This window comes from Tachyglossus aculeatus, chromosome 1 (genome assembly GCF_015852505.1).
Source record: "Tachyglossus aculeatus isolate mTacAcu1 chromosome 1, mTacAcu1.pri, whole genome shotgun sequence".
Taxonomy (NCBI): domain Eukaryota; kingdom Metazoa; phylum Chordata; class Mammalia; order Monotremata; family Tachyglossidae; genus Tachyglossus; species Tachyglossus aculeatus.
Window position 1 is genome coordinate 48665930 of NC_052066.1, and position 13659 is coordinate 48679588.

A 13659-nucleotide genomic window follows, 5' to 3' on the forward strand; every position below is an offset into this window, starting at 1 on the left:
GCCCATTATCAGTGGTTTCTGTGCAACTATTTAAACCTGCTTCTTTGCTCTTCTTTCTCAAGGGTGGCCTAGCAGACAGCTTCCATCCCTGGATACCTTTGAGGATTTTGAGATCATCCCCTCCAGTACTGATGAACTCTCCAACTCTTCAGATATGGAAGAAGAGGCCAGCACCCAAAATGTACTCTCCCTTTCCTCCGGAACAAACAGTTTTAACCCTCTTCCCTGTCACCCTTAGGAGACTGGTCTATTGCAGAAATCTGGTAGCCACAGAAATCCAACCAGAAGATAAAGTTTGACTTTATCTGTTGAATCTCTGGGACATTAGTTTAATGTTCGGCTTCAGAGGCAGAAGGGTCTCACTCACTGTACTTGGTATAGCCAAGTTTGCACCAACCAGTCAGTTTAAATATCAAATGGGGAGGGATCAGTAAGTACCACTGATTGATGTCCTTATAACATTCGACTTTTACGAGTCCCAGACCTTAGGGGGTATTTTTTTCAATCAGTCGTATTTATTGAGTGCTCACTATGTGCAGAGCACTGTACTAAATCAATCAATCAATCGTATTTATTGAGCGCTTACTGTGTGCAGAGCACTGTACTAAGTGCTTGGGAAGTACAAGTTGGCAACATATATAGTCCCTACCCAACAGTGGGCTCACAGTCTAAAAGAGTGGGCTCACAGTCTAAAATGCTTGGGAGAGTGCAATATAACAGAGTTGGTAGACATGTTCCCTTGCCCACAGTGAGCTTACAGCTAGAGGGAATTTTCTGACAACTTTTCAGGTTCCAAACTCTTATAGCCAGTTTCACCCAGACTCCCAAATGCTACCCGTTATGGAAGCAATATAATCTAGAAAAGAGCTGTCTGAGAAGATGGGAGGTCTAGGGGCTGGCTCTGTCAATCAGTCAATCAACTGATGGTATTTATTGAGTGTTTAGTGTGTGCAGAGCACTCTACTAAGCACTTGGAAGACACAATAAAATAGAGTTGGTAGAAACGATCTGTACCCTCAAGGTATTTACAGTCTAGTAGCATCAAGCCAGAATGAAACCCCACCTTTTTTTCTGCCCGGGGTATCCATAAGGCAAAGCATCCTTGGTCAGTGGGGCAAGAGGTCTTCCATGGGTATAACTATGTATCTTAGGAAAATCAACCAATGAATTAACCGACAGTATTTATGGACTACCTATATTGTGTGCTGGCTCTCCATTAAATGCTTTGGAGCATGTGATAGATTCAGCAAATATGTTTCTTTCCCTCAAGGAGCTGACAATCTAATGGGGAGACAGACGTAAAATAAATAACAAATCCCTTAATTTCTCGTATCACGATCACTGGGTTATTGTGAAAATAATAATTAGTGTGGAAGTTGTAATAATAATGGAAATGCCTTGATTTTTATATGTTTTTTTAATCCCCAAAGTGGTTGCTCGCTACTCATCTCATTTTTCAATCAGTGGCATTTATTAAGTGCTTACTGTGTGCAGAGTACTGTACTAAGCACTTAGGAGAGAACTGTACAACAGAGTTGGGAGATACGTTCCCCGTCCACAGTGATATTTGTCCTCACAACATCCCTGTGAAGTAGGGAAAGGTAAACTGAGGTTTGGAGAGATGAAGTGACTTACCCAAAGTCAGCTTCAGAGCTGGGACTAGTTTCTGGGTCCTCCAACTCCTAGACCTCATTTCTTTCCACTTACTTTGCTTCTTCCCTGGGATTGTCTGAAGAAAGACCTAAATTTTATCTGTTTACTTATTATCACTTTGCAGCGAGTCCGCACGGCCAAAGTAAGACCAACTTAGTAGGGGAGACGATTCCTGAGCAGTAGACTTCTTCATCCCAGAAAAAATTCTCCCTGCCAGCTGCCTCTGCTGTATCCATGAAATATTTTTTCATCCAAATATTTCAGAAATTCCCCACTAGTATGGAACTTCTTGGGCAGAGAACAGCCTTTGGACTGGACAAATACCTCCCACAGTCCTGAGAGATTGGTGTCTGGTGGACTTTTTTTTTAAGGCATTTGTTAAGTGTTTCCTCTGTTCCAGGCACTGAACTAAGGGTTTGGAAAGATACAAGATAATCAGGGTGGACACAGTCCCTTTCCAAGGTTGGGCTTACAGTCTTAATCCCCATTTTACACATAAAGGGATGAGGTAAAGTCAAGTGAAGTAACTTGTCTGAGGTCCCACAGCAGACATGTGGCGGAGTCGGGATTAGAACCCAGGTCCTTTGGATTCCCAGGCCTGGTTCTTTCCCCTAGGCAACACGGCTTCTCATTTTGTAGTGAGTCCCAGCTTCATTCATTCATTCATTCAATCATATTTATTGAGTGCTTACTGTGTGCAGAGCACTGAACTAAGCACTTGGGAAGTACAAGTCGGCAACATATAGAGATGGTCCCAACCCGACAACGGGCTCACAATAATAATAATAATAATAATAATAATGACATTTATTAAGCACTTACTATGTGCAAAGCACTGTTCTAAGAGCTGGGGAGGATACAAGGTGATCAGGTTGTCCCATGGGGGGCTCACAGTCTTAATCCCCATTTTCCAGATGAGGGAACTGAGGCACAGAGAAGTAAAGGGACTTGCCCAAAGTCACACAGCTGACAATTGGCGGAGCCGGGATTCGAACCCATGACCTCTGACTCCAAAGCCCGGGCTCTTTCCACTGAGCCACGCTGCTTCTCACAATCTAGAAGGGGGAGGCAGACACCAAAACAAAACATGTAGACAGGTGTCAAAGTCATCAGAACAAATAGAATTAAAGCTATATGCACATCATTAACAAAATTAATAGAATAGTCAATATGTACAAGTTAAATGAATAGATTAATAAATCTGTACAAATATAAATGCTACAGGGAGGGGAAGGAGGTAGAGCGGGGGGGATGGGGTGGAGGAGAGGAAAAAGGGGGCTCAGTCTGGGAAGGCCTCCTGGAGGAGGTGAGCTCTCAGTAGGGCTTTGAAGGGAGGAAGAGAGCTAGCTTGGTGGATGTGTGGAGGGAGGGCATGCCAGGCCAGGGGAAGGACGTGGGCCGGGGGTCGACGGCGGGACACAAATATGGAATGCTTCACGAATTTGCATGTCATCCCTTAAAACGCCTGAGACAATAGGCAAGTCATCAGCTAGAAAGGAAAGCTGAGATAACCCATGAAGGAAAACATCACCTTGTAAACTCCCTAGCGCTTAGAACAGTGCTTTGCACATAGTAAGCGCTTAATAAATGCCATCATCATCATCATCTTTCGTGATTTGTCACTGTATCTCTGATTATCGATGAATATAATTGAACTGCCACACAAGCATGTCCCCGTGCCAGAGAATTAGTAGCAGCCCCGCCGTCCCTTCCGTCCTACTGTGTTGACTTCAATTGTTCCGTTCATCTAGGTGTCCGGCCTCTTCCGGGTGGAAGGCAGCTGTGAGACTTGCTCCCCCGATTCTCTCGCTCCAGAGGACGGTGACTTGGTGCAGTTCGTTCAGGAGGGAGAAAACGGACAATGGTGAGTATAAAGACAGGGAAGTACAGGAGCAGGAAGAAAAGGGGCAACTCGCTGTGCGTGATTTCCTCTGAATGTGTCTTTTGGGCCTCTAGGTTAGTGAAGAAACTGATTTCAGAGAAAAGTGATTGGGTGCCTTCCAGCTTACTGCACCCCGCAGGCAGAGACAGTAACCAGATTCAGACCAACAATGCAGGTCAGTATACAGTTTCTAGGCATTGTGTTAGACAACTTTGGCCTCTGCCATGCCGTCCTCGGGCTCAAAGGGAAGTTCCACCAAGACCTAGCCCTCATCCTCAAAAATCTCCAGTGGCTACCAATCAATCTGCACATCAGGCAGAAACTCCTCACCCTGGGCTTCAAGGCTGTCCATCCCCTCACCCCCTCCTACCTCACCTCCCTTCTCTCCTTCTCCAGCCCAGCCCGCACCCTCCGCTCCTCCACCGCTAATCTCCTCACTGTCCCTCGCTCTCGCCTGTCCCGCCATCGACCCCCGGCCCACGTCATCCCCCGGGCCCGGAATGCCCTCCCTCTGCCCCTCCGCCAAGCTAGCTCTCTTCCTCCCTTCAAGGCCCTGCTGAGAGCTCACCTCCTCCAGGAGGCCTTCCCAGACTGAGCCCCTTCCTTCCTCTCCCCCTCGTCCCCGTCTCCATCCCCCCCATCTTACCTCCTTCCCTTCCCCACGGCACCTGTATATATGTATATATGTTTGTACATATTTATTACTCTATTTATTTATTTATTTTATTTGTACATATCTATTCTATTTATTTTATTTTGTTAGTATGTTTGGTTTTGTTCTCCGTCTCCCCCTTTTAGACTGTGAGCCCACTGTTGGGTAGGGACTGTCTCTATATGTTGCCAATTTGTACTTCCCAAGCGCTTAGCACAGTGCTCTGCACATAGTAAGCGCTCAATAAATACGATTGATGATGATGATGATCCCCACAGCACAGACCTAAAGGCTTCAAAAGATGTGGAAGTAAGTATTGCCCAAACGGCACTAGAAGCTTCTCTCGTCTCTTGCATCCTCATCGGCCCACAGTGCCCCGTAGTTGCACGTAGGAATGGACCTCTTTTTTTTTCTTTTTAAATGGCATTTGTTAAGCGCTTACTATGTGCAAAGCACTGTTCTAAGCGCTGGGGGGATACAAGGTGATCAGGTTGTCCCACGTGGGGCTCACAGTCTTCATCCCCATTTTACAGATGAGGGAACTGAGGCTCAGAGAAGTTAAGTGACTTGCCCAAGGTCACACAGCAGACAGGTGGCAGAGCCGGGATTCGAACCCATGACCGCTGACTCCCAAGCCCGGGCTCTTTCCACTGAGCCATGCTGCTTCTCCCCAAAACCCGGATTTGGAGGCCACGGAAACCAGGGTGGAACCGGTCTCTAGAGAATGAGAAGCAGCATGGCGGAGTGGCTAGAGCACAGTCCTGGGAGTCATGAAGTCATGGGTTCTAATCCCTGCTCTGCTGCTTGTCTGCTGTGTGACCTTGGGCAAGTCACTTAACTTGAGAGAAGCAGCGTGGCTCAGTGGGAAGAGCCCGGCCTTTGGAGTCAGAGGTCGTGGGTTCAAACCCCGGCTCCGCCAATTGTCAGCTGGGTGACTTTGGGCAAGTCACTTCACTTCTCTGGGCCTCAGTTACCTCATCTGGAAAATGGGGATTAAAACCGTGAGCCCCCCGTGGGACAACCTGATCACCTTGTAACCTCCCCATCGCTTAGAACAGTGCTTTGCACATAGTAAGCGCTTAATAAATACCATCATTATTATTCTCTGTGCCTCAGTTACCTCATCTGTAAAATGGGGATTAAGACTGTGAGCCCCCTGTGGGACAACCTGATCACCTTGTAACCTTCCCAGCGCTTAGAACAGTGCTTTGCACATAGTAAGCGCTTAATAAATACCATCATTATTCTCTGTGACTCAGTTACCTCATCTGTAAAATGGGGATTAAAACCGTGAGCCCCTCGTGGGACAACCTGATCACCTTGTAACCTTCCCAGTGCTTAGAACAGTGCTTTGCACATAGTAAGCACTTAATAAATACCATCATTATTATTCTCTGTGCCTCAGTTACCTCATCTGTAAAATGGGGATTAAGACTGTGAGCCCCCCGTGGGACAACCTGATTATCTTGTATCTATCCCAGTGCTTAGAACGGTGCGTGGCACATAGTAAGTGCTTAACAAATACCATCATTATTGTTGTTATTATTATTATTATTGTTAATAATAATCCCTGCTTCACCACTTGTCTGCTGTGTCGCCTTGGGCAAGTCACTTCACTTCTCTGGGCCTCAGAGACCTCATCTGTAAATTGGGGATTGAGACTGTGAGACAGGGACTGTGTCCAACCTGATTTGCTTGTATCCACCCCAGTGCTTACTACAGTGCCTGGCACATCATAAGTACTTAAAAAAATCACAATTATTACTATTATTATTAACTCTATTACTGTGAGCCCACTGTTGGGTAGGGACCGTCTCTATATGTTGCCATCTTGTACTTCCCAAGCTCTTAGTACAGTGCTCTGCACACAGTAAGCGCTCAATAAATGCGATTGACTGATTGATTGACAAATGACAATGTGGGCCCACATCGGCAACACCTAGTACTCTTGAATTGCATTGACAAACCTTGTTATCAATGATTATATAATATTAATTATCACTGTTATATTCATTATTAATATCATAATAATGGTATTATTATACCATTAATAATAAATATTAATTATAATAATGGTATTATTATTGGAGAAGCAGCGTGGCTCAGTGGAAAAGAGCCCGGGCTTTGGAGTCAGAGGTCGTGGGTTCAAACCCCGGCTCCACCAATTGTCAGCTGTGTGACTTTGGGCAAGTCACTTCACTTCTCTGGGCCTCAGTTCCCTCATCTGTAAAAATGGGGATGAAGACTGTGAGCCCCCCGTGGGACAACCTGATCACCTGTAACCTCCCCAGCGCTTAGACCAGTGCTTTGCACATAGTAAGCGCTTAATAAATGCCATTATTATTATTATTATTATTAAACACTTACTATGTGCCAAGCACCATGAAAACCTTCCTAAGGTTTGCCTCGAAGTAAAAATTGCTATTTTAAGCCAACATGAAAACACGCCACGTGAGTGGGGGCTCAAGAATCCATGCAAACATGCCGCATGGGTGGGGTCTCAAGAATCCATAAAGTAGGCATATTTTGACCTATTTCCTTTTGAAAAGGATCTTAAAAGGTAATATACTCTGTCCTCCTGCTTTCAAGCAACCTTCTCCGAACAGCGGTGGCTCGTGGTAGCAGGAGTTCTTCGAAAGTGTGTGGAAATACCAAATAGTCATTCTGGTAAGGCCTCCATTTGCCCCCAGAAGTGACTGCTAGCTCAATCAATCGATCGTATTTATTGAGCACCTACTGGGTTCAGAGCACCCTTCTAGGCACTTGGGAGAGTATTGTATAACAGACTTGGCAGACACGTTCCCAGCTCACAACGAGCTCCTTCAGTCAGTGGGATCCGTGGAAAGAGCTCAGGCCTGAGAGTCCGAGGACCTGGATTCCTATCCTAACTCTGCCCCTTGTGTGCTGTGTGACGCTGGGCAGGTAATTTAACCTCTCTGTGCCTCGGTTTCCTCATCTGCAAAATGGGGATTAAAGATGGGTGTCCAACCCAATTTTCTTGTATCTACCCCAGTGCTTAGTACGGTGCCTGTCGTAAAGTGCTTAAAAAAATACCATAAAAAAATTAAGTACTAACCATTCATTCATTCATTCAATCGTATTTATTGAGCGCTTACTGCTTACTTGAGTGCTTGGGAAGTACAAGTTGGCAACATATAGAGACAGTCCCTACCCAATAGTGGGCTCACAGTCTAGAAGGGGGAGACAGACAACAAAACAAAGCATTCATTCATTCATTCATTCAATCGTATTTATTGAGCGCTTACTGTGTGCAGAGCACTGTACTAAGCACTTGGGAAGTATAAGTCGGCAACATCTCGAGATGGTTCCTACCCAACAGTGGGCTCACAGTCTAGAAGGGGGAGACAGACGACAAAACAAAACATTCATTCATTCATTCATTCAATCGTATTTATTGAGCGCTTACTGTGTGCAGAGCATTGTACTAAGCGCTTGGGAAGTACAAGTTGGCAACATCTAGAGACGGTCCCCACCCAACAGTGAGCTCACAGTCTAGAAGGGGGAGACAGAGAACAAAACAAAACATATTAACAAAATAAAATAAATAGAATAAATATGTACAAATCAAATAAATAAATAGAGTAATAAATACGTACAAACATATATACATATATACAGGTGCTGTGGGGAGGGGAAGGAGGTAAGGCGGGGGGGATGGAGAGGGGGAGGAGGGGGAGGGGGAGCATGCACCATGTGTGCAGCACTGTACTAAGCACTTGGGAGAATACGGTAGAATTGGTAGACATGAATCCTGCCCTCAGGAGTTTATAATCTAGTTGGGGGAAAAGACGTTAGCATAAATTACAGATAAGGGCAGTAACAAAGAGGAAAGAGATATATGCAATTGATGTGGGGATGTGGGTGGAGTGAGTATAAAAGTGCTTAAGGGGTATAGGATTTAAGGGCCTAAGTGATACAGAGCGATTAGACAGGGAAGGCTTCCTGGAGGAGATGTGATATTAGTAGGGATTTAAAGAGTGGGAGAGTGGTGGTCTGTTGGATAATAATAATTATGATATTTGTCAAGTGCTTACTATGTGCCAAGCCCTGTTCTAAGCGCTGGGGTAGACACAAGGTAATCAGATTGTCCCACGTGGGCTCACAGTCTTAATCCCCATTTTTTGGATGAGGTAACTGAGTCACAGAGAAGTGAAGTGACTTGCCCAAGGTCACACAGCAGACAAGTGGCGGAGCCAGGATTAGAACTCAGGTCCTCAGATTCCCAAACCCATCCTCTTTCCACTAGGCCATGCTGTGTCATATATGAAGAGGGAGGGGGCTCCAGGCAGGAGGAAGGGTGTGATCTTCTAGACTGTGAGCCCACTGTTGGGTAGGGACTGTCTCTATATGTTGCCAACTTGTACTTCCCAGGTGCTTAGTACAGTGCTCTGCACACAGTAAGCGCTCAATAAATACGATTGATTGATTGATCGATTGATCAGGGCGTAGGTCAAGGCGCAGGTAGTAGGTTGGTGTTAAAGGATTTCCTCCAGCTAGGCAGAGTGGGACGGGAAACACTGAGACTCCCTCTAGACCGTAAACTCGTTGTGGGCAGGGAATCAATCAATCAATCAATCGTATTTATTGAGCACTTACTGTGTGAAGAGCAATCTACTAAGCGCTTGGGAAGTACAAGTTGGCAACATATAGAGACAGTCCCTACCCAACAGTGGGCTCACAGTCTAGGAGGGGGAGACAGAGAACAAAACCAAGCATACTAACAAAATTAAATAAATAGAATAGATATGTACGAGTTAAATAAATAGAGTAATAAATATGTACAAACACATATACATATATACAGGGAATGTGTCTGTTTATTGTTGTATTGTACTCTCCCAAGCACTGTGAGCCCCCCGTGGGACAACCTGATCACCTTGTAACCTCCCCAGCGCTTCGAACAGTGCTTTGCAAATAGTAAGTGCTTAATAAATGCTATCATTATTATTATTATTATTACTTAGTTGGGTGCTCTGCACACAGCAAGTGCTCAGTAATACGATTGAATGAATGAGGGGTCAGAACAAGCTCCCCCAGGGTTGCCCTGGGTCCTAAGTGTTTATGATACTTTAGTGGAAAGAGCCCGGGCTTGGGAGTCAGAGGTCATGGGTTCTAATCCCGGCTCTGCCACTTGTCTGCTGCGTGACCTTGGGCAAGTCACTTCACTTCTCTGAGCCTCAGTTCCCTCATCTGTAAAATGGGGATTAAGACTGTGAGCTCCACGGGGGACAACCTCATTACCTTGTATCTACCCCAGCCCTTAGAACAGTGCTTGGCACATAGTAAGCGCTTAACAAATGCCATTATTATTATTATTATTATTACAGCTCTCTGTACAGAGTAAGCGTCCAACATACACCACTGATTGATTGACCAACTCACCAGTCCCAGAGATCCCAAAGTTGCCCTTAGCTTGGGTTTAGCGGGGTAGAGCAAGGAGTCTTCATAGGCCTAATTTGGCCAATTAGCCTTGGGTAGGTGGGACCCAGCTAGAAAGCAGGCTATTCATAAACCTCCTCAAGGATCTGTAGTGTGAGAATGAAATTTCTTGCCTGGCAGCTATCCAGACCCCTCCCAGCCCTTGGATGATTATCACTTGTGTCCCTCCACGCCACGTTTTTTTAAAAAAATAACTCTGCACCTTGGAAATACAACATTTCAGTTTTAAAGGATTGGGTTTCTGCCACGCTCATGCCCATATTTGTGTTGCAGAAACGTACGGCGACACCTGCGACCCAGAGCTGGCTGACTCTGAAATGAAAGAAAGTGAAGTTGCAAGAAGCCTAGCAGCCGAGCAGAAGGCTGGGAGCTGAGCCCCGGGTCTCCCTCAGACCTCCACCATCTCCTTTTTTTGTTTGTTTGTTCGTTTTGGTTCCTAATTTTCACCGGATGCTGGATCTGGACCTGCCTCTTGGGAGCTCCAAACACCTGGATTCCCGTGAAATGATGGATTCATCTGACAAGCAGAAGGGGTTTCTGAGTTTGGAAACAGAGACATCCTCAGAGTTGAAAATAAAAATGCTCATCGCATTATTAATTGAACCATTTGAGGTAGGTGGCCTAAATTAGGTCGACCGCAAAGCGACAACTGGCCGGACGCCTGCTCTGTGTCGTGCCATTTGGACAGCGGGACCTCTGAAGGAAAGTCCATCTGGTGTGGCAGATAATCAGAAGGCCACCCAAGGCTTCTGCGCGTGTGTTTGACCCTGCTGCCGTGCCTTCTCCTTCAACCAACCAATCGATCGTATTTTATTGAGTGCTTACCATGTGCAGAGCGCTATAATAAGCACTTGAGGGGGGGGAGTAGAATATAATCGAGCCGGTTAGCATGTTCCCTGCCCACAAGGAGCTTACATCCTAGAGGAGGAGCACGCCCTGCTTAGATCAGTGTCTCATTGCTTCCTGCTGTTTAACAGCGGTGCGCTGCTCGGGAAGCAGCAGACAGGATGGAATAGGTAGGAAACACCTGCCCTGAATCTATCCTAATCCTGTTCTAACTCTGTCCTGGGACAATCGAGTGAAACCTTCAGCGGGTAGAGCAGCCAGGGAGGAAGGTAGAACACTTATCCCACCTCTCAGCAGATGAAGATCTTGTGTACGGGACTATGGCAAGATGACATGGATAACCTGTGGCTAATTATTCGGGGGACTTGCTGTGATTTCTGTCACCGAGGGTCAGGTTGGCCGGTGGCAGAAGTTCCTGTCGTCCTTCCCGTTCTGGGACTTTATCCACTTCCCGTTCGTTGCTCCGAACTCTGTGCATCCCCAATTCAATAAACATCCCTTGAGCAGATTGCATGCCGTATGTTTATTGCTATGCTCAGGGACAAGGCGGGAATCCTGCCCCAGACCACAGTTCAACCTAATTTCTAGAGGCTGGAGGAGGCCTTTCTAGAGGCCGGAGCGAATGAAGACTGTGTATTTATTCGGCACGGTGCCAGTCTCATCTAGAAGGGAAAAGTTACTAAGGAGTCCACCAAGTTAGCAAGCTTTTGTCTATCTAGATCAAGCTTGAGAGGTCAGATTAGAGAATTAATAATAATAATGGCATTTATTAAGCGCTTGCCATGTGCAAAGCACTGTTCCACGCGCCGGGGAGGATACAAGTTGATCAGGTTGTCCCACGAGGGGCTCACTGTCTTAATCCCCATTTTACAGATGAGGTAACTGAGGCACAGAGAAGTGAAGTGACTTGCCCAGAGTCACACACCTGACAAGCGGCGGAGCAGGGATTTGACCCATGGCCTCTGATTCCCAAGCCCGTGCTCTTTCCACTGAGCCACGGACAAGGCGGCTAACTGAAGTTTTCAGCCCTACGAAAAAGCTGCTAACCAATTTGGAATGATTTAAGAAGTAAACAGTTAACTGCTCCCAGAGGACACACAATCAAAACAAAAATTTCCCCAGGCGAATGTCTCATCCAAAACTGATGTTCTGGGAGATGTCGAGGTTAATAGTGGACTGTATTCAAGGCTTAAAACCAAACTGTTTCAAAAGAAATAAATGAATCTCATCAGTTCCAAAGGTAATGAACACTAGTGAGATGGATAATTCTTTTATAGGTACCGTCATATATTAACAAAGGGAAATGATTTGAATATTAATTCACCTTTAGCTATAAAGTTTATTTCTGGATCCCTGATAATTGGGTTTTCATAAGTTTTTAAGAAGGAAGCTACATATATGAATTGTGTTTCTTCAAACCCCGTAGTAGATAATTCTGATGTAACCCCTCCATAAATTCCAGTTTTTAAACGAGCCTAACATTTGAATTTTAATGAGGTGTTTTTATCCTCTATCCTCCAGAATTATCCATAGTAGATAGCGAAACTGAATTTCATGGCAACTGAATATGTTGCCAATTTGTACTTCCCAAGTGCTTAGTACAGTGCTCTGCACATAGTAAGCGCTCAATAAATACGATTGATGATGATGATGATGGGACTTTATTTGAAAGCCCTAAATTCAATTCTAAGCCTGGAGAAAGATTCTCATCATCTCAACATTGGATGTTTTCATAAGAATTTCATAGTAGGGGGAATCTATCCAGTGGAAGGATAAGATCCCCAGAGTTTAATATTCTTCAAGTATCCCACTCGCATGAAACTAAAAATAATAATGGCATCTGTTAAGTGAACACTTAACTATCTTAATATCTACTCTCTGCCAAGCACTATGGCAGATACAAGATAATCAGTCCCTGTCCCACATGGGGTTCACAGACTAAGAGGGAGGGTGAACAAGCATTTAATCCCCACTTTACAGATGAGGAAACCGAGGCCCAGAGACATTCAGAGACTTGGCCAAAGTAACGCAGCAGGCAAGTGGTATAAGGCCACGATGATGAGCCTGCTGTTGGGTAGGGACCGTCTCTATATTGTTGCCAACTTGTACTTCCAAAGCGCTTAGTACAGTGCTCTGCGCACAGTAAGTGCTTAATTAATACGATTGAATGAATGAATGAATGAATGAATGAATGTAGCCCTTTTGCTTTTCAGAGAGGTATTCCTACTTATCTGTGTTCAAAAACAAGTTCTCTCTGGGAATGTGGGACCACTAAGTGCTAAAACATGTATTTTGGGTTTTATCTCGAGTAAAGGTCAAAAGTTTTATCAGGACTCTCCTCTGAAGTTCTCTAGAAGCTGTGATGCTCTAGATTAGAAAGCATCATCTAACTCCCAGAAATGATTGGATTTTTTTTTCCCCCACACCCCATTGCTTGCCCTGTGGAGCAATGATCTACTTTAACTGTTTTACGATCCTTTCAACCACGGAATGCTGGTGATTTAACACTCCTTTATTCCTTTGTTATCCTCCTTCCCCTTCCCTGCACCTTTTTAGGGAACTTGAATACCTGTTGACTAAAACAGCTTCTTCTGAATTCCCAAGGATAAAGACGTAAAGTTAATTAGAAATGGGAGCTTTAAAGAAATGTTTAAAATCAATTGTATTCGTTTCAACCCTCCTGTATCCAATGAACGTCCTATGTAATTCTATGGGATTTCCATTGTAATTAGCCACGGGTTATTAACCTTTTCTAATGCATGGACCTATTGCTGTCTAATGAGCCTTCTGCTATTATTTCTAAGCAGCAGGAGGTTTGCACTTTCTTCTTCACTAAGACTGATTCTGCAATCTCAAAGCATTTTCCCACCAAAATGCTTCTATTTTTAGCAGAGTTCGGGGTGGGTTGCCTTTTTCTTATTTGTCTCTCGTTTCCACATATATCTAAATTTTTTGGCGGCCATTGCCCAGATGAGTAAGTCCAGAATTGTAATTTTTTTCAAAGAAAATATTACGGGGTTCTTCCTGTTGCTGCCCGGCTTGTTGTTTTCAGTACTCCCCACAGACGTATCAATTGGGGAGCAGAGTAGATTGGGTACCCGGATTCAGTCAATCAGTCAATCCATCAATCAATTCATCGAGTGCTTTCTTTGTCCAGAACACTGTA

At 44.9% G+C, this 13659-nt stretch overlaps 1 protein-coding gene across 1 annotated transcript in view; it reads left to right on the top strand.

Moving 5' to 3' along the window:
- Positions 1–10999, top strand: part of MCF2L2 (MCF.2 cell line derived transforming sequence-like 2) — a 491086-nt gene extending 480087 nt beyond the window's left edge. Inside the window, exons 31-34 of the mRNA XM_038758478.1 lie at positions 63–181; positions 3405–3517; positions 3610–3710; positions 9921–10999. Coding sequence (XP_038614406.1) covers positions 63–181; positions 3405–3517; positions 3610–3710; positions 9921–10021 — 434 coding nt within the window. The 3' untranslated portion in view covers positions 10022–10999. The remainder of the gene's footprint in view (positions 1–62; positions 182–3404; positions 3518–3609; positions 3711–9920) is intronic.
- Positions 11000–13659: the final 2660 nt, after the last annotated feature.